The sequence below is a fragment of the Canis lupus genome, chromosome 29 (assembly GCF_011100685.1).
Source record: "Canis lupus familiaris isolate Mischka breed German Shepherd chromosome 29, alternate assembly UU_Cfam_GSD_1.0, whole genome shotgun sequence".
Taxonomy (NCBI): domain Eukaryota; kingdom Metazoa; phylum Chordata; class Mammalia; order Carnivora; family Canidae; genus Canis; species Canis lupus.
The window spans coordinates 8,056,099-8,078,162 of record NC_049250.1 but is presented as its reverse complement, the minus strand read 5'-3'; the positions used below and the strand labels follow the sequence as shown (position 1 = coordinate 8,078,162).

The 22,064-nt window shown below is 37.7% G+C and overlaps 1 protein-coding gene across 4 annotated transcripts in view; it reads left to right on the top strand.

Moving 5' to 3' along the window:
• The window catches only part of PLAG1 (PLAG1 zinc finger), a 49,984-nt gene extending 28,149 nt beyond the window's left edge, over nucleotides 1–21,835 (top strand). The window contains exons 2-5 of one of the 4 annotated variants that reach the window (XM_038579342.1): nucleotides 3,529–3,633; nucleotides 11,559–11,657; nucleotides 14,196–14,554; nucleotides 15,074–21,835. In XM_038579342.1, the coding sequence (XP_038435270.1) occupies nucleotides 14,313–14,554; nucleotides 15,074–16,331 (1,500 nt within the window). In that variant the 5' untranslated portion in view covers nucleotides 3,529–3,633; nucleotides 11,559–11,657; nucleotides 14,196–14,312 and the 3' untranslated portion in view covers nucleotides 16,332–21,835. The remainder of the gene's footprint in view (nucleotides 1–3,528; nucleotides 3,634–11,558; nucleotides 11,658–14,195; nucleotides 14,555–15,073) is intronic. The other 3 variants (XM_038579341.1, XM_038579344.1, XM_038579343.1) reach the window with 3 other exon arrangements.
• The last annotated feature ends 229 nt before the right edge of the window (nucleotides 21,836–22,064 follow it).

Below are 22,064 nucleotides of genomic sequence, written 5' to 3'. Positions count from 1 at the left end.
CCATCCATGTACTTTCATTGGTAAAGTGTCTATTCACATATTTTTCCCATTTTTCAATTGGGTTGTTTTCTTATTGTTGAGTTTTGGAAGTTCTTAATATTTTCTGGGTACAAGCTCTTTATCAAATCTGTGCTTTGCAGAGATTTTCTTCCAGGGGCTTGTCTTTTCATTCTTTAAACATGGTCCTTTGAAGAGCATTTTCAAATTTTGATGATATCCAGTTTATAATTTATGGGTTTTGCTTTCAGTGTTGTAGACAGGCAGTTTTTGAGTAACTGAATGTCACAAGATTTTTGTCTATTTGCTTCCAGAATTTTTATAGTTTTAGATTTTACATTTGTGTCTATGATCCATTTGGAGTTATGTATATATATTGTGTGGTATGGATTCAAGTTATTTTTGTTGTTGATAGACAGAAAACTTTTACAGCACCATTATTTGAAAAGCCATTTTTTTTGGTAAACTATTTTTTTAATATAAAAGTTGGACATTTGTAAAATACAGAGGAATAAAAAGCCTACATCTTGCTAGTCTTTAAAAATAACTTACCTAGATAAGGGTATTGTAGAAGGAGTAGTTCTAAGTGTGTACTTCACAAAATTGTACTCAGTATATCCTCTCTTGCTTTTTAAAATTTTAGCATTATATCAGTGTTTTCCTGTGTGAATTAATATTCTTTAAATGCATGGTTTTTATGGCTACATAGTAATTCTGTCATATAGATGTATACTTTACCCCTTTTATTAGACATTATCAATTTTTATTCTTAAAATATACTTTGAACCTGCTTTTACTTAAAATCTTTGTTTCTCACTCTTTTTTTTTTTTTTTTTTTTTTTTTTTTTTGGCTTACATTTAGAAATTTATCCGGTCAACATATATGACCATTTAAATGGCTTTGATTACATGTTTCCACAGAGTAGTCCAGAAAGTTTTAATGGTTTATACACCCACCAACAATGACTAACAAACTTAATTCTTATGGAAAATTCTGTTTGTTTTTTAAAAAGCATCAGGGATGCTCCTGGACACCCTCTCATGTTCTCCATGGTGTCTTTTTAACCTTTGCTCTGGCCCCAGCCGAGTGTCCCACTCCCCTTCATTCTCCTCACATGACCCTTCTACGTGGCCCTGGCAAAGTTAAGCAAACTTCTTGCATCTCTTGCCTCTTTTACCAAGACATTTACGAAGTTGAATATACATTTCTTCCAAGTCCATAAAGAAGCCCCTCTTTCATCTAAGATGAAAACTTCTCCCCTTACTTAGGCTCCCATTTTGCCTTGTCTCCCAGAATGCTCCATTTTTCTTCGCTGCCTCTTTACCCTCACTCAGCACAGAAGCTGTCCCAGGTCTTCCCCACCTGGCATCCTGAGATCCCCCTTAGCTGCCAGCCTGTCTTTTTCTTCTCTTCCAGTACACAGCTCTTTGGAAGAAAGCACCCTTTTGTTGGAAGTCACTTCCTTCCTGCTCAATTGGCAATTCACATGGGGGTATTTCTCCCACCTCCTCCTTCCCCATTCTTGCCCTCCCACCCCACCTCGCCCCACCATCTTTCTTATTGAAGTGTACTGTCTTCATGCCTAAGTGGTGAGCTCTAGGCAAGAATTGCAGGGTGGTTCTAAAACTCATAGAAGCTTTGTCTTTTTGTGGGGCTTGCCATCTTTTTCTTCCTTCTCTTTGAAGCTCTATTCCTGCCCATCCCCTCTTTATTTATTTTTTTTTAATTTTTATTTATTTATGATAGTCACAGAGAGAGAGAGAGAGGCAGAGAGACACAGGCAGAGGGAGAAGCAGGCTCCATGCACCGGGAGCCCGATGTGGGATTCGATCCCGAGTCTCCAGGATCACGCCCCGGGCCAAAGGCAGGCGCCAAACCGCTGCGCCACCCAGGGATCCCCCATCCCCTCTTTAAATTAGAATGGCAGTCACTAGGCACCAACATGAGTTAACCAGTAATTTGGTTTGAGTCTCTCTGTTTAAAAGTGAGCCACACAGCCCTGTCTCCCTTCTTCGTATCTCCCTTGTCACTCTGGTCAGACACTTAAGGACCATCCACTTTCCTCTAGGAAATGCCCATTTTTGCTAGTTTTCAGCTCTCTGCTGTATGCTCATTTTTGCTAGTTTTCAGCTCTCTGCTGTATGCTACTCCAGCACCCAACTTCTGTATCTCATTTGCACAAGCATGCCCTAACCTTCTTCCCTCCCCCATACCCCTCCCACCGCCCTGAGTGCTTGTTCTCAGGGCTTCGTAATCGGCCCACTTCTTGTCATTAGTACATGAGGGTACAAGTCCCGGCCACTTGGGATTCAGTGAACTTTTCTCATTTGAATCTTTACAATGTCTATACACTACACCGCACTCCAGCCAAAGCATCATCTTAGAATCTGTAATAATCTGTGGTGCTCATCTGTGAGTTCTTCTGGCTAACTGGTGTGCCCCCACCACACCCCTATGCCCCCCCTTTCTTTATTGTACATTCTTCAAGATAAAAATCACCAAAACTCCATTGTATTCTTTTCCTTTTCTGACCTTCTCAGGTACTTGTTTGTACCATATAATAGTGTTCTTTACTGTTGATTTGTCCCCCTAGTACTGCCTTACAAGGGCAACTTTTATTTTAGTTAGCAGTCACTTGGACATAAGGTATCTATCTGTCTTGTGGCCACAACTATCTTGTAGGCTCCTAGAGAACAGATACCTTGTATGTTTGCATCCTCAGGAACTTCAGATTGATGCCATATGTAATAAGTGTTGGTAAGATGCATCACATTGGTGTCAGCTACTTATCTTAATAGAGCAGTAGCCATATATCATTGAACATTGATTCTCTGGTCTGGGAAAATGAAGCAGATGACTTCTGCATAGAGCTCCCGGCATCCCTTTTGTCTCTCGATTAATGCCTGTAGTGGTAGGCCTTCCTTACCTGTACCAACAGAATGAAGCTGTGAGTAATCCCAAACCTTGAGTACTTTGGAATACATGTTGGTGTTTCTTTGTGTGTTGTTGAAGATGGACGTGCCACCTGTGAATTCTCTTTGAAACAAGTAATAGCTTCATCATAAAGACACACCCTTGCCTGTGAACACATGGCCAAAGGGAAACACTCATCAGGAAGGGTTTCTCCATCCGCTATTGTTTAGAACAAGATATACACCTCAAAAGGTTTTTCTGAAAATTATTATAGAGAAAATAGTCCGTGTGTTTCAAATATAAATGAAGGATATAAGCAGCAATTTTGAGGAGTGACAGTAAACTGGGAGTAGTATTTGAATAAAAATATGAACAATCTAAATAACTGGTGATTCAGGAGGGAAATATATAAACCTAGGGATATTGATTAATTTACTTTTCACTTCTCAGTGTACTGTAAATGTTGTATTGTTTCACATTTGTTTCTAATGGGAATTGAGATAGGTTTTCCAATAAAGTAAAAAATATGATGAATAAAAACCAATTTGACTCCTGTGCCATTAACCAGATTGGGTCACACTTTTGGAATTTCAAACTAATTCTTCTTTTCTTTTTAGGTTGCCCCTTGGTGCTGCATTGGCCGTTATTTGGCACCCAGAATGCTTCATTCTGTGATGGTCTATTAATAAGGGTGCCTTGTAGAGTTTGGAGCAGGGCCTCAGGTAGGTGGCTTTTATCATTATATGGCATGGCTTTCAAAGTGATCCATTATTTCAGTTTCCAAATAATTTAAGATATCATATTAAAAGCTTTGAAAAGCATGCCACATAATAAGCATGCCACTTACTATTTTAAGGTCTATCAATGTGTATTGTGTTCAGCAGGACTTTATTAAGAGTTTTAGTCTAATGGAAGAATTAGAAGACTGGCAATGAGCAGTGCACAAAATGCCTACCTACCATAAAAGCTTATTTGTTCACATTCCCCCAGATAGCCTGCAGATGAACTCTTAAGCTCTTCTTTCTCCAAATCTTGCTCAGAGTAATAGACTATCCCATGTTACCACTATGTCTTCTTTCTGTCTGCTGGGAGGAATCTGTCTATGGGTAGGTGGGGAAGGCGCTCACTCTGCTTGCTGGGATGGGGCAGATACTAGAATAAGGAGCTCCGTGGGACAAGTACAGTTTGCTAGCCTTGTTGGAAAGGGGACACAGGGACACACCCTGGCATCTAGACTTCCCAGCCTGTAGGTGCAGCTCAGTGGCACAGAACCAAGGTGTAGCAATACTGGAAGTCCAGGCACCCATGGATGTGATACCAGGTAAGTCTGTCAGCAGGACCTCACACACAGGATTGAGGTTTAGAGGCCAGGACCCTCAGCACTAAGAAAGGAAGAATGATAAAAACAAAGATGGCAGTGCCAAGTACCAGAGGATAGTCTAAAGGTCATAAACTCCACTGAGGGCAGGCTGGGAAGGGCCCAGCCCTGGGGACAGGAGGTCATGGCCCAAGAGTCAAGCAGGATCTCACAGTATAATACACCAGCAGAGCTTTTATAATTAAACAAAAGGTACGGAAATTAATCTGGCTAAAATTCCTAATCACAGTATTCTATGAAGATTAAGCATTAAAATCTAGTTAACATAAACTTCTAGTCATTTTTATATTTGGTCAGTTTTTTAAACATATGAAGAGATGTTAATGGTTTTTTAGTGTTACAGATTCTGAATGTTTTTCCTTTTCTACCTCACTGTCGTTTTTGAACTTGTTTTTGATGAAACTATTTTAGCAGCTGGAAAAAAGACAAAAGTTTTTCACTACTTTTATGTAGCCAACGACATTTAAGTAGATTTTGTCTCTTGATTCCTCTCATATCAGTAATCCCTCAGACATTTTCTCTAATATTTTCAACATCATCCTCACATTTGAATTTCACATGAAGAACATCATCTTTCAATATTTGAATGTCACTTTGTTCCTTTTTCTTTCCTATGAAACTTCACTGGCAATTTCCAAATGATAGGTGGTAATTGATGCAGGTTGCATGTGCTTAAGGAGCTATGGAACAGAGTATTTGAAAGCAGACATGTCCTGAGAATCCAGGCTGGCTGAGTGCATCCCGAGTGTGGGTCACCCTCCAGCCTCTGAGTAGTACTTGCCCATGTGTTCCTAGCTTTTGGCACCCCCTGATGGAAACAGGAGGGACCCCCAGGTGGTTGTGATGCTTCTCTCAGATCTACTACTCTGCCAAAGCAAACTAACAGCTTTATCCTTCAGGGTTTGTCTTCTGAGCTTGCTTTATGCTGATTTGAAATGGCAGAAACGTCAAAACATGTTTACCTGCTTGTCCTGATTCCTGAAATCCCTTATCAGGACCATAGTTATGTTCAATAAATATTTATCAAACATCTGCTACATGCCAGGACCCTGACTGGGTGCTTGGGGTATAAGGATAAATAATAGTCTCCCTGCAGATGAATTTAGAATCCCCTGGGGAGAGACAGGTAATCTCAAGAAGAGCTTTACAGTCTATATTAGTGGTAACAGACACCCTGAGAGGTAAAGATGTGAAGCTCATTCTGGCTCAAGTAAAATCAGTTGAGGAATGTAATTATCAAATCTCTTCTGATTGTGTCAGCCCGGGCAGTGTGATGTCCTCTGCAGGTGGAGGAGGGAGCGGCCGCCCCTCATGTGACAATTTTGCCTAGAGCTGATCCTATTTACTCCGTTATAGGAATATATAGAAAGGGTGGTTTCCAGAAGTCGTTGTGTCCTGGATGGTCACACAGGCATAACTTAAGGAGGACAGAGTAATGACGCATAGAGAACCTTACCTGGATGGGGGCTCTTTTTCATGATACCATTAATGCGGCTCAAAATTTTGAAAAAACACACTTAATGTTTATATCTCCTTGTATACCATAATGCCAGCCTGTTTGTTCAAGTGCATCTTACTTTGAGATGACTTAAAACTAATTCTCTGCATGAGCTTTTGTAACTACATAAAACTTTCTCTCCTCATCACTTTTGTTTGAATATGTACTGTTTCTGCCTTCCCATTGGCATTTCTAGGCAGATTCAGTAGGAGTGCTTAGAGTTCAGACATGAAACCTAGATGATGCTGTGTTTGTCATTTTAGTAGTATCAGGCCCTTGTAGTATCAACCTAAATGAATGGAAGCATGTTCTCCAGATGTCTGAGGTCCATCTGTGTGAATATTTTTAGAGTTGATGGCAGGCACTTTTGTTGTAGCCCCAGGAATGTAAGGAATCATTGGTCATAAAAACAACCCCTCACAATTTGGGAAATAGGCAATTTTCAGATTGGGCTGATCTGTGAGTTGCCTACTTTACACCTAGCCAGAGCACCAAAATTTCGGAAATGTTTCATACCAAAAAAAAAAAAAAAAGAAAGGAAAGAAAGAAAGAGAAAGAAAGAAAGAAAACCAAAGCCAAAAAAACCTCTAAAAATGGTTAAAGTTTTGATTAAGCAAGCTTACTTGGTATTCAGATATAATTGATTCTTCGCTCTCTCCCAAGCACCATCGCTTCCCTGTGCACAAATCCCTTCACACATCCTGTTTGCAAATACTGACTAAAAGTGCCCTATGTGAAGAAAATGAAATACCCAGTGTACCACCCATGTGTATTCTTTTTAGCTTTTTATTTTGATGAGAATGTATGGCCTTAGGGGAAAGAATCCTCCATGTAGTTGTTTTTTAAAGATTTTATTTATTTACTCATAGACACAGAGAAAGAGGCAGAGACACAGGCAGAGGGAGAAGCAGGCTCCATGCAGGGAGCCTGATGTGGGACTCGATCCTGAGTCTCCGGGATCACACCCCAGGCTGCAGGCGGTGCCAAACCACTGCACCACCAGGGCTGCCCCCATGTAGTTTTTTAAATGAAATGCTGACTTCTAAATTATGGATCATTAAACAAGAGCTTTTAAAAGAAAAGAAAAAAATGTAACTTACCATGACATTTATGTTCTACAAAATAAATAACCAATGAAAATATTTCATATTTGGAAGGTAAAATTTATTTGAATACTCCATCAGATTGTCTCTTCCTTCTCTCTTAAGGCTAGAAATTGTAATTAACAGCCATACCCAGGTTCCAGGTGGCCCAAAGGGGAACATCCTAATTGTACAGAGAGAGAACTGATGTTGGATTTGTTGGTTCCACTTTGGAATCCATTGATTTTTTTTCCTGTCGGTTCTTAAGAACAAATAGGTCTGCTTTGTCCCTTCACTTGTCTGTTGGTTTTTATTATTTGTGTATTAAACATGAGGCTTTCTACCTATGATTAAGGCTAAATTTTATGCTAAGTTTCAAAAGAGTTGTGCTAGAGCTACCTTTTAACAAATTGCTCAAAAGTTGAAAACATGAAGTACAGTCATCCAAAACAGGCTGTGTCTTCTACTATAGGAAAATAAGCTCTGATTTTCAGTATTGGGGGTATGATATGTGTTAATCAGGTACCTTATTACAACGTGGGTGGGTCCAGCACAATCCCAGTTCTCTGCACTATCTCTTGCTTCTTTGTCCTCTTGAGGCATCATGATGCAGCCCATCTCACCATCTAACCATCCAGCCATGCTTCCTGCTCCATGCCAGCCATGGGTGCAGGTTCCAGGCATGTTTGCACTTTAGAAATTTTTATTAGGAGGGGATCCCTGGGTGGCTCAGCAGTTGGGCGCCTGCCTTTGGCCCAGGGCGTGATCCTGGAGTCCCAGGATCATGTCCCACATCAGGCTCCCTGCATGGAGCCTGCTTCTCCCTCTGCCTGTGTCTCTGCCTCTCTCTCTCTCTCTCTGTCTCTCTCTCGAATAAATTAATAAAATCTTTAAAAAAATTTTTATTAGGAGCAGGGACTAGATCAATATTATCTACTTATATAGATTCCTTAGCAATGGATCAGAGAAGGCTTGTTTTCTGAAACAAAACAAATATTTTAGATTGTACTAAAGTTGCTGTTGTTTTAATATAAGACTTTACAAATAGTGGGTAAGTTTCAAAATAACAACAACAATAATAATAATAACAAGTTATAATAATAATAATAATAATAATAATAATAATAACAACAATAACAACAAGTTTGTTGGACCAAATTTGTATCTATGCCATAATATTTTTTACTTGAACATAGATATGTATATTCCATCCTATGTCTTTTATGATGATTGAACAAGCCTATCATTCATTTTGATGCTAGAAAGTACTTGCCCTGCTTTAATTATTTTCATTCATTCAAAAAAACAAAAAATTTTTATGGGAAACAGCAGTGAATAAAACTGACACAGCTCCTGCCCCAATGCTGCAGTCTATTTTTAATAGTCTTAGATTTTTATAGTTGCAAGATCTACTTCTCCTTTTTATTATCCATTAATAAGGGATTTTACAGACCTACAGAAATTGAATGATGTAAAGATTTCCACATAACATTCATGACCAAAAAAAATGTGCCAACTATGCCGTTGCCCTTACTTCAGTATTGGTCCTCAGTTTATGTTATTTGAAGCTCTGTTGTGTTTTGTACTTGTGAATTAAAATATTAACTGTTGGTAAGTTTCCTTTTGCAAGCTACCTTTTTATATGAAAAACATGTTTTAAGCAAATGTTGACATTTTCTGCATTGTTTGCTAACGGTGTTTTATGATTAGCATATGGGAGAATGAACAGTGCTTTGATTATCGATGGCGTTTGCCCCTAATTATCGAAGTGTATGTTTGACTTTTAATTTAAATATGAAAGAATTATTGATGCAGGTAAGTGTTGTAAAAATTCACAGCTGTTAGACAAATGACAATCAGAACTGTGGAATTTAAAGTATTGAAACAGTTTCCAGTACAGGGCTGTTCTTATGCCAGCATTCTCATAGGAATTTGTTTTAGTAGACCCTCTGATGTATGATTCATTTTTGCTTGTTTTTTTGTGTGAGTCACTGTTATAGAATGTAAAACATAGGATGATGAACATGTGTGTGTGCATGCACACACACTGTTCTCTTTACTTTTTTTATGTATGCAGAGTTGCCCGAGGGGAAAAAAAAAAGTATGTTCTCATACCAGCAAAAACTGGAAGGGCATTCTGAAGTGTTAATTTCTTAGGGCGATATGAAATGGGTATAGGGGTATATTGTCTCACAATTCTTAGATAAAGGCAAAGAAGAATTTTAATCCTTTGGAAAGCATAATAACTGCTCTTTGACACACAAAAAAGAAAGCTAGGAGTACGCATTTTGTTGTAGACTTTTCAGAAGAATAGCTAACAATACTTTTTAAAAGTCTTTCTTATTTCTATAAAAAGGAATACATCATTTTAATTGACATCTTAGGATTACATAAATACAGACGGTATATTTTTTAATGTTTATTTTATCAAGCCAAATAATAATGAACTCTGGCTCCTAGTTTCCTTGGTTTGGGGAAATAGTTAGCAGTCCTTTGAAATTATCGGATCACTCATAAGAACTCAAAATAGTTCAGTTGAAGTTAGGGAAATTAACTGTGAGTTTGGAATTACGTTTTGTGATAAAATGAATGAAAATGATGGCTTTATTTCAGGCTAAAATATGAAATGGGTAATTTGTAGACTATAGTAATATTTCAAATGAAGATACAAATTTTAAACTATATTGAAATACTTCAACTTTTTATTATGCCATTGAAGAATCAGCATCAATGAAACTTTTATTAATGTATTTGAGATGCAATAAAATTTATATTAGGAAAAATACAAAAATGTATTGTTGACTAGTCAACTTTGGTTTGCATTTGTTTCTACCCAAATCACCGTCCATTCAGATATACTAGTTGTTATTTTAACCGTTACATAAATTACTGAAAATTTACTTTGCAAACTGCCTTTATTAAAAGAAGCAAAGTCTTATATTTGTTTCTTTTGGGGGATCCTATTGGCAGCTCTGCTAGAGATAATAGGCACTATTCCCTATTCTTGTCTTTTAAATGTAATGACAGGATTTATCCACTTGCATATTGGTTTGCCAACCTACCCTTCTCCTAGAATGCAGTCATGTAAGAGTAAAATCGGAATTTTAGGGCTTATGCCCCTTCTTGACCACATGCGTGCTATCAGGATATTCATCCTCTGTGAGCCTCTTACCTTAAAATGGCAATGATGATAAATGCATCCACTTCTCAGGTCATTGAAATCCAGGGAGGTCATAGAGCTGAAAACACAGTACACTTGCAAGGTATTTATATTATTAAAATAACACAATACACAAAACAGGCTCTCATGTTCTTAACTACCCTACCAAAACCTCAGTATGTACGCTGGGCAAGTAAGTATTTACAAAGTTAATTTTATTATTTTGCAATTTTGATGTGCAGAATTCAGTTCTTCCATTTATGCATGTCCTGTGCTTTACCAAAGAATAAAGCTTTTGCTTTAACTTTTTAAATATCTTTTATTAGTCTGATTTTTAATGTTTCTTGTTTTTTAAACTATGAGAATAATGCTGCTTTCAAATATACCTTTAGTATTTTTGTAATGATGCTTGAATGTCCTCTGGCAAATATTTTATTTACACATCAAATTCTTAAAAAGTATGTGAAAATGTGATTTCAGGAGAAATTAATTAGATTTATGTTTGGAACGTTAAGTAAAATTTTTTCACTTGTCATTGGTGAATCCTTTTATTATTACATTTTAACCATTTGACTGATATTATATAACTCTCATGTTCTTACAATTGTGATTTCTGAACGTTCATCCTTTAAAATATTCAGAGCTTACTAATTTCTCTGTGCCTTGTAGTCTCTACAGTAGATAATCCTAGGGGTTTTTTTTGGGGGGGGGGTTGGGGGGGTTGCCTTTGACCATTCTTTTCACATTGACTGATACAATCAAGAATTATTAGCAGATTATTTTCTCTGTGCATGTTTTCAGTTTACTGAAGATCCTGCCAATAGGCATTTTTTTTACAGATATTTTAAGATTTTTCAACAATGATCTTTTAAAACCCAATGATGCTTTGTTCTGGATACCTCTGCAGCAAACCCGTATATAACTTCCCTTGCATGCTTTGAAATCTAAAGAGCACAGAGTTATTGCTACCTTTCAGCAATCCTTGCAGCATTCTGAGAATTAAATTGGCAGGTATTGCAGAAACAAAAGGGCAGCTCAGAGAAGCCCACCTTGCACAAGTATGCGCAATGTGGGCATAGGAGGTACTTTCTTCGGGAGTCAGCTATTCTTTGGTGAGGTTCCAGATGCACCAAGTTTGTGTCTTCCATAATATTAGTAAGCTTAATGAAGTTTTGATCCTTTTGGTTTACAAACAGTAACCCTAATATCCATTTCTCTCAGTAGGCAAGTTAGATTTAAAAATTTAAAAATTGAATTTGGGACAGAAGTGGGGAGTCATTCAGCATCACAAAATGCCATTTATATAGGTAATACTACTTTACTTTTCATTTCCGCATTTCATTTGGTCATGTAAATGTGCTTAGAACTAATAAAAATTTGCAACTGGTGAAAATTAATGCATGACTTGTCAGCAGAGTATGGAATGTAAGCATGTGCCATGAAATTGCAATTCTTTCATCCTTTATTTTCCATCATTTACATACTGATTCCATTTAGAGTGTAGTCCATTCTTATTTTTTGTTTCACAGATTAGCCAAAATGGGAAGGACTGGATTCCGCTCTCTTCCACGAAGAGTCAATGGGACTGGCTAAGATCAAGGTCTGAGGCTTTTTCCATCGGTCATCAGGTATGCATTGAACAAGAATTACTAAAATTCTATGCATGTGTCTTTAAAATATATGATATGTATATTATGAATGTTGACTTTTATTCAATGTTGAGCTCACTACCTTATATTATCCTATAATTTTAAATGCTCCTATAACTAATTTGAGTTTTGTAATATATTGAGTTGAAAAGATACTATTAGCCATGAAAAAATTTCAGCTGGTCTTAGAAAAGTGTAATATTTGAAATTTGTAGTCCTTCATTGCTCAGTATGTACATGCAAAGATGACACAATTCATTTGTTACTCCATATTGAGGATCACCAACTTTAATACAATCAAATGTTTATGTGTTGTTTCATGGTATACTTGCAATACTTTTTTTTTTTTTTTCATTAACTCAGAAGTTACCTTTTTTCTTTTTTTCTCAACTGGAATTCTCTGCCCCTTATGCTTGGATCTCTTAACACAACAATGACAAATACAACCAATCTGAAATATCTCCCAATACTAGGTATATTCAGGGACTTAGACGCTTGGCATTCCATGTTGATTTTTACAGTTGACAAATTCATCAGCTTATTTCCCACAGTGCTCTAAAGAGGTACATAAAAGCATCATGTTAGGAAATCATATAGTCAAAATTACTGTTTTTTCCTGCTTTGGCAGAGTAGTTTCTAGCAGTTTACAGTGTCATTGCTGGACACAGCAGGAGAGCTATGTATAGATATTTCTGAGAGAGATAGAGAAGCTATCTCTTGAATGAGAATATAATAGGAAAAGTACAAGTCCCCGGGATTCATGAAATCTAAAACCAGGGGAGCATATTGTGTTAGCATTAGTAATGTCAGCTGTGTCAACTGTGTTAACATCACTTTTAAACTGCAGAGGAGATACGATTTGCACAGCTTGCAGGAAGGCCTTGTCTGCATCTGCTTACTGATGAAAGGGTACATGAAGCCAACATGGTTAACTTACCCTAAGGCCTTACATTTTAATCAAATGAGTGGATAATTGCCCTATTTTGCCTGTTTAGTGACAGCCTCTACATTGAATCACAGTGGGATCTGTTGTAGCATACACTTAGTTTTACAGAAATTAGGTTAAATTTAGAGCCCCTGCAAAAGTATACCTGGAATCTGCAGGAGTCAGCATGACATGTCTAGCTCGTAAAGGCAACCGAGTATCAGTATGATGCCAAAACAAGGAATATATAGAGAAACTGACTTTTGTTTTTTTTCTAAATACATAATAGGATAAAAAAATCCAACTGAGTAGTAGTTGGTAACAGTCATTTAGCCACATGCAGTTTCACTTCAAACAGCAGATCTTTTTTAAGAGAGACTGTAGGTCTCCTCATCTCTATGTCGCTTAAAAGTATGTTGCTAGATTGGCACTCAGGAACCTTGAGTCATTTATGTCAGGTGGATCTTTGGGGAGTAGGTTTCTTACTTTGAGAAATACAGCTGATAATATTTACTATCTCTTACCCATTTTTCAAAGGCTTCAATCAATTGAAAAATTTTTGTTTAAGTAGATGTACTCTTTACCATACGATATGTGCATTTCATTCTTCCTCACAGCACCCCTAATGAATTGAAACTCTGACACACCTTTTACCTGAAACGCCTCCATAATGATGTGTCCACGCACAAGTATTGTGCTCCACGCCAAAAGTCGCACTGGTGTGCCGCACACGGGTTACAGGTGTGCCAAAGACTGATCCCCTCAGCTCCTGGGGCGGCCTGATGACTCTGGCTCATCCGCTAACCTCAGTGTGCCCCATGAACAGAATCATTTTCTGTGATGTGCAAAAAGGTGAGGAAAATTACCTCAACCAGATCTTCCTTTCCCCTCCAAATGATAAGCCATGATCCTCACCTCAGATAACTTCACAAGGTGTTACCATTTTAAGAATGTGTATTTGTTACGAAGAGAAGTCATTTCTACTCTTGACTCGGAAATCCCTGTGTGGGTGATGACACTGATATAAAGAGTAAATTTCTACTCTGGGTACGTGGTGCTTTCAACTCTTTCAGGCCTCCCGAGTCTTCATTAAGGACTTCCTCCATGGACCAAGTGGTTCACAGGGTGCCTAAAAGAGTTTTCAGTCTCTTATCTATATTTTTCTATCACACGGAGCCTTACTAGAATTGACTCACACAAGTTTAAATGATTTTCTGACGTTAAAATATTTGCAGAAACATTTTTCTGTCCTTAGTCAGATTTCTGTTGTCTGATCCCTTGTCAAAACTGAAGATTAATAATGCCACTTTGAGTGTCATGTTTTGACGCTTCCTGAGAGTTCCTGAAATCACTACTACTTTCCCCAAGTACGACATTTGTTAGGTGGAATTTCTGGGGGTGTGTGAACTGTTCATTCTGAGCAATGCATTAATGTGTATTTTGGCAAATATAAAGAAACCTACAGATATTACATTAGACCAGCTGAATCCATTTTATGGTTCCTTTTTGAATTCAAAAGCATCACATAGCAAATAAAATTTTTTAAAATTAAATTTAGTTACAAACTAGTTGTTTCTTATTTTTTTTTCCAGTCCCTTTTTGCTTTCTTTTACGACCACATGAAACTTGAGAAGCCACCTAAAGCTAAATCATTTAGTGGAGTTGGGCAGTTCCCAAGTGTCCAACAAGAAGGCCTGCTTTAGGCTGCGATGGCCACTGTCATTCCTGGTGATTTGTCAGAAGTAAGAGATACCCAGAAAGTCCCTTCAGGGAAACGTAAGCGTGGTGAAACCAAACCAAGAAAAAACTTTCCTTGCCAACTGTGTGACAAGGCCTTTAACAGTGTTGAGAAATTAAAGGTTCACTCCTACTCTCACACAGGAGAGAGGCCCTACAAGTGCATACAACAAGACTGCACCAAGGCCTTTGTTTCTAAGTACAAATTACAAAGGTATTACACTCTATTTGTCTTTCAGATTATATTTTCTATTATGTTGGCCATGTGAAGCCGTTGTAAACGTATATATTTGTATACACCTTCTTTAGCTGCTTTGCAGAGAGGAAATGTTACGTAGATTAGACGGCTAGTTTTCGTATTCTAAGTCACATACTTTGATGTGTTAGTTGTCTTTGGGTTTTTTTTTTTTTTTTTAATGAAATGCTTAATGAGAGTAGAATTTCCGTTTGTTCAAAGAAATTACAAGGAAAGGGTCTGGACGTTTACGTGAGTATGTTCAGTCTCGCTCATTTGTTTGTGTAGTAATAGCTAAAAAACAGCGAATACTGAAGTGGCAACTTCAGTGGCTCATGCAGTGTTTAGGGGTACTGACTGTCCTTGTAGCGCATGTTAAGTTAAAGTGTGTCCGTTATCAGGGAGCCTCTGTTGTAGCATAGCAGTTTAGCTTCCATTTGAAAAGTGAATACGTGCCATTTGTGTTGTGATACTTACAGAATATGTCTGTGTTTAAAGGCACATGGCTACTCACTCTCCTGAGAAAACCCACAAGTGTAATTATTGTGAAAAAATGTTTCACCGGAAAGATCACCTGAAGAATCACCTCCATACGCACGACCCTAACAAAGAGACGTTTAAGTGTGAAGAATGCGGCAAGAACTACAACACTAAGCTCGGGTTCAAACGTCACCTGGCCCTGCATGCCGCGACCAGTGGTGACCTCACCTGCAAGGTCTGTCTGCAGACTTTTGAAAGCACGGGAGTGCTGCTAGAGCACCTTAAATCTCATGCGGGCAAGTCATCTGGTGGGGCGAAGGAGAAGAAGCACCAGTGCGAGCACTGTGATCGCCGCTTCTACACCCGGAAGGATGTCCGGAGACACATGGTGGTGCACACAGGAAGGAAGGACTTCCTCTGTCAGTACTGTGCACAGAGATTCGGGCGGAAGGATCACCTGACACGACACATGAAGAAGAGTCACAATCAAGAACTTCTGAAGGTCAAAACAGAACCGGTGGACTTTCTGGATCCATTTACCTGCAACGTTTCTGTGCCTATAAAAGATGAGCTCCTCCCGGTGATGTCCTTACCTTCCAGTGAACTGTTGTCAAAGCCATTCACAAACACTTTGCAGCTAAACCTCTATAACACTCCGTTTCAGTCCATGCAGAGCTCGGGACCTGCTCACCAGATGATCACGACTTTACCCTTGGGAATGACGTGCCCCATAGATATGGATGCTGTCCATCCTTCTCACCACCTTTCTTTCAAATACCCATTCAGCTCTACCTCATATGCCATTTCTATTCCTGAGAAAGAACAGCCACTAAAGGGGGAGATTGAGAGTTATCTGATGGAGCTACAAGGTGGCGTGCCCTCTTCGTCCCAGGATTCCCAAGCATCGTCATCTAAGCTAGGGTTGGATCCTCAGGTTGGGTCCCTTGATGATGGTGCAGGGGACCTTTCCCTGTCAAAAAGCTCTATCTCTATCAGTGACCCCCTAAACACACCAGCCTTGGATTTTTCCCAGTTGTTCAATTTCATACCCCTAAATGGCCCTCCCTATAATCCTATATCGGTGGGGAGCCTCGGAATGAGCTATTCCCAAGAAGAAGCCCATTCTTCTGTGTCTCAGCTGCCCCCCCAGACACAGGATCTTCAGGATCCTGCAAACACCCTAGGTCTCAGCTCCCTGCACTCTCTGTCAGCAGCATTCACCAGTAGCTTCAGCACAAGCACCACACTGCCACGTTTCCATCAAGCTTTTCAGTAGAAGTCCAAGATGTGGACTGCTGACAGCAATCTATGTGTAGCCCTGACTTAGATGACCATTTTTATTTTAGTGCCTACTTTAAAACAGCATAAAACTTTCTGCTTTTGTACAGTACCAGTTTTCATTAAGCCAGTATGAAATAGAAACAAGCTTTATAAATGAGCTTCAGAACCATTTGTGTTCAGTTATGTTTACCTGGGTATTTTTGTCCACACTCACTGCCAATTGTCATAGTTTAAGATGATTTTTTCTTCTAGGAAAGCCATTATTAGCAGTAAAGTCTTATGAGTCCCATGTTCAAATTACTTTAAGATCTTAAAATTTTCTGTCCAGCAACAGTGGCTCTACCTTTTGACATTTTGGCTCACTAAAGATCTTTGCAATAGAATGTACAGTTTCTAAAACGTGGATGAATAACCTGAGAGCTTTTAAATTTTTTCCAGTCTCTGAATGGATTCATAAGTAAATGTTTCAAAGGAATTAATCCAGTTTGGAGAGATAATAGATTTTTCTTAGATACACCGTAATTTCAGGTCGGTATATTTTGAAGACTTTGCTATTGTCTGGCTCAAATATTTGCCGTCTTTATTATACACATATAAGGAAAACAAAACCTAAACACAAAGCACCAGTATTTCTAGCAAAAAGAGACTCCTGGTGAGGTGACAGTGGCATTCCATGGTATTCAGTAGTTGGCCTTAAACTAGCACACGGGATGTTGGCAACATATCAAAGTTGTTCTTGTTCCAACTTAACAGCATGCATCGTGTTATGGCTTGGGAGTCTTCAGAGTCAGTGTGTGGCTAGATCTCTTTAATCTTTTCTGCCTTGTAGGGCCAAAGGGTGGGTCAGGTGCAGCCAGCAACTCTATCTTAATTGTCAGTTCGCAGCTAATCCAGAACCGAGAGCCATCGTGGAGCACAGATGTGAGGGGTCTTTATCCCAGAGTGGCCTGTCTTTTCTCCAGTGGCGATGGTCTCCTAAGAAGGGAGATGTGAAGCACTTAGTTCAACTTGCGAACTTGTCTAGGGATCCTGTCCCTTGTTGCCAGGCTTAAAAACTAGACTCTTTAGGTGTAAAGGAGAAGCATGTCGCTTACATCACTCCTTGCTGAATTTAATACAGTTTTCTTTCCCAGAAGAGCCAAAAGCAGAAAACAAAACAGCCCTACCCTCATGGTATCTTTCTTCAGTATCGATTTCTCTCTCCTTGCTATTTTTGGAGGGAGAATTTAAAGTTAAATGCATTAGAAAACTCTTCGAGGAATGACCACAAAGTCTTAAGTGGCTAAAAATATATACAGTAAAACCCCACTTTTACACATCTCTGGGAAATCAGGGGAGTGTTGCGAATCAGTCGAATCTGTAGAAGGGGGAGGAAACCAGAGCAGAACAAGCACTGTCTTAGTTAACGTGAAAGCAACAATCAAGAATATTGTGTTCACTAAATAAAGTAGTACGGGCTTTCCTCAGAGTAGACAACCACCATCATCTGTTTGATGGTCAGATTATACTTTTCAGAATATTGGTTGCGACATCAGCCTACGAAACATATCTATTAAGCACTTGTTAACACCTTATTTTGGGACCTGTCTGTTGGGGTGGGTGTAAGGGGGAGGGTTTATAGAAGAGTATATATCTCTTAAAAAAAATATTTCTGAGCACTCATTAGCCCTATATGGAAGCTTCTTTGTTTGTTTATAGGGCCAATTATCACTGCAGATTGCGATGTTTACCAAGAATTTCTAAAAATGAGTGCAGATTACTGAATATAATACATTATTTAAAATATTTGGGAGTAGTATAATTTGTGGAGAAATGTAAATTGTAATAATGTAAATGGGGGTTTCACTATATATATTATACACACACACACACACACACACATATATCGCACTTCATAGAATCAGAATTGCTCTCTTAAGGGAGCTGTGGCTCCCTGATACTCTATCATGCTCCTATTTTTTTTTTTTTTAATTCTAGGAGCAGTAGTTTTTATACTTATGTATTTAAATTTTATTATAAAAAATTACATTTTATAAAAAAAGTGTGTTCCAAAGGCATTAAAATTATATATGTTTTAATAAGGAAATACATTTAAAATTTTTCAAACTGCTCCTAAGCTTTTGATTAGGAGAATATTTGCTCTGAAAGTAGGCTTTTAGCTCTGCTTTATTACTGCTTCCTCTAGTTTCTATGAAACAGATTGCTTACTTAAATCATTAGTTGAATGATTAGTGTTCAATATTGCTTTAATCACCATTTAAAAAAAAAGGAAAAAGAAATTGGTGACAGCACAAATAAATAGAAAACCTATTTTTACATAGAAGTCACAAATACAAGTGTGGAAGCACTACTTTACTTTGTCGAAAATTTGCTTAAGGAGAAGTCAAATTAATGACCTGAGACGTTGGCCTTAGTAGGCTGTATTTCACTGCTAATAAACAATTAAAAAGGGAGTACCAGGATTTATTTAATAAAGCATTTTGGAAATGGGGAGTGGCACCATACATGTATGTATATTTTTAGCCTAATTCTCACCCTGCCTGGAATTAAAATACGTGGAGGCACATCTTTCAGGGCACCAGGGTTAATATTGTAGAGTCTTACTAATCTTCATGTGAACCCCTCTTTGCCTGTTGCCGCCTCATAGACTTGAAATAACACTTTCCAAGGAAGAGAGAATTCAGCTCATGTTTTTCAAATTGACTATATACTGGTCACTAAACCCTTTATTGAGAGAATTTCTGTTCAAGACGAGGCAGATTCACTTATTTTAATTGCACAGTGCTCTAACAAGGATGTAATGCAGAACCAGCTCTTTTTTTTCTAGAAAAAGATGTGTTTTTACATCAACTGGATGTGATTAAAAATTGCCAATGCTGTTTTCATTCTCCCCATGGCCAGAATCATCATCCTTGAAATTTCTAGTAGTGCCTTTGCTTGATTTAAAAAAAAAAGGGATTATCATTAAGTAAAAATATTTCAGTTTAGAATTTGGACCTCAGACAAGATATTGAACCTCATTCAGTTTGAACTTCCACACGTGTGTACAAAGTCACCAGGCACAAAAGCATGAGTGTGGAAGGGCCTTGCGCTGTAAGCAATATTATCCACTGATATATGCAGATAACATCTTTAGTTATTGGCCACTGTTAAAATTCGCATTTTCAAATCCTCTTATTTACCAAGTGCAGTTTTCAAAGTTTCAGTTCTCCTGGCTGATCGCTCGCCACTCTTTGTGCAACTTTTTAATTAGTGTTTCTTCCAAGCTGTGTATTTTTGCCTATTTGTTACTTGTGCTTTATTATTCTTAGTCATTTGTGGAATAGAGTGATATATTGTGTTAATTTGGACAGTAGCGGTTTTTAAAAACCATATACTGACTGAAACATGAGCCAGAGCTGATTGCTTTATTAAGCTAATAATGAATGTTAAAGAGTACATATTTCAGGATCATTCATCTAGTAAGCAATACACATATATAGGCCAATATTTTTTTAAAAAATAGAGCTTGGTCAACCTCTATACTACACATATTACAAGATATAGCACTTTCAAAACGAATCTAAACCTTTACAGAAACTTTCTTATAGGTTATGCCTTTTATTTTAAGACTTATTATAATTTGTTTCAAGTGCCATTAGATGATATATATGTAGGCCTTTGATATATAATGCTTTGTGTTCAAAAATGGTAGATGTATATTAAACAGGTACATTTTTACAGTGTTTTCTTATCAATTTGCTATATTGCACAGAATCAGTGTGTGTCTTTTCATAAGGTTTTACAATGGTTTATTTTTTTACAAGGTTTACGTGTTTCAAAACACACTGTCTTCCCAGTATGTAAATTAAAAATTACCAGTTCCCCCAAGTTGCTTCTAGCCTACTGAGATCCATGTGACATTGGAGGAGGTCTCTTAAATGTCGAGTATTCTTCATTAGCAATAGCAGACTGTTATCTCTGACAAATAGTGCCTACGTTGACTTTACGTCTTTTCTCACACTGTGTCAGAAGCCATGTCTACAGCACAGATAGTCTGTCGTGATTATGTAGATCCACAGAAGTCGCCTTGTGTAGTTTTGTGCTAAAAATTACCCCTACAAAGCGCCTTTTGGATCACATAAAACAAATCAATCCCACCAGCGTTGGTAAAGGCACACTTAGATCATCACCCTTAGGCCCTTCTTGTTATCACCCCTTTGAGGATGGAAAGGCAGTGTCTTTGATAAGCTTATCTAGCTCTAGAAATGACAGAACTATTGCTAATGTATAAAACACTTCCTTGTATAAGCTTCAATGGTACAGATGAACCAGAATGAATGTTTATCTTCTCAGAAACACTCCTTCAATATCATGTTGGATCATGCTGCTAACGTAACTTGGGATACAACTCTTCATGGTGCTACAAACTTCTCTGTCTCATTCAGTCATATTTTTTTAGCCATAGGAAAAAAAGGACTCCAGTAGGCGTAAAGGTGTACAATATATTTTTATACTGTGACTTGTCATTAACAGACTTTTACACCACCCACCACAATGTATTCACGTGCACTTGCAAAAGGAAATCTTGGACGTGCAAATGTTATCAGAACAAACCCAGCTTTTGTCCACAAGGTGACTATAACTCAGAATGAAAAGTGGGCTTTATAATATGGTGTGGAGTGAAGAACATGCTGTATGTTACTAACAGCCCTTTGAATTTAACAAAAACTGGGAATCCATTAGGAGATGGATTGCGTCATGCCTGAACATAAGCTGGACTGCTGAAATTGTATTTTTAGCTGATGAAAAAGTTTTTGGACTAGTACTCTAAAAAATGTTCTAATGATAAAGTTTTGAGTCAAAATAGAAAAATCTGCATTCCAGGCTGAATTTTGTATATTTTTATTGCATTTAAAATCGCTATTCTGTGATATTGGGAAATCAAGTGGCTTATCATGTATATCATGTACTTAAAATGTATTCACAAACTACTGTTGTATTTGTATAAAATATAGACAAAGATCGTATTTTTTTGTGTGTGTATAAGCTCTGTAAAATAGCAATCACATTATGAAGCTGCAGTGATACTACATTTTAAACATCCACATCCAAAGAAGCAGGCTATTTATTGTCCAGTTACCCAGATATAAAATATTAACTTGCTGCTAATGAAACAATAGTACTGCAGCTTCTTGTGGCCTACAGTGTTATGTTTGCTGTAAGAAAAAGATATGTGAACTCCACAAAATATATGAATAAAATTATAGAATGGCTTTAGATAATGTAGATCTTCCTGAAATTTTAATAGATGATACATTTCTATTTGGTATAACTTTTTCTCTTCACTTTGAATTTTAAATATTTTCTCATTCGTAAATATACGATTCTAATAGCTGGCTCTAGGACAATACTTTGTTGTTGAAACAAAATGTAAAGTTCCAGGGTTTCTTTTGTTTTGTTTTAAAACTTTTGTACCTTTAAAGGAAGGATAGGAACTGTAAATAATAATAATAATAAAAGTCAAAAGATCATGCATCAGAATTGTAATCCAGATGAGCATCCAAAAAGACTTCCAAAAGGCAATTAGAATGTATAAATCAGTGTTTCTTGTTCATATGAGATAAGATTGGCATTCAGTATTCCTTTAACACTTACTGTCTGCCAGTGCTATAAATGATCCTTGGAGAGGTTCCCTTTGGGCTCTTTGTCTAAAATTTTGCTGAAAACCCTCCTTTGACAGTTATCT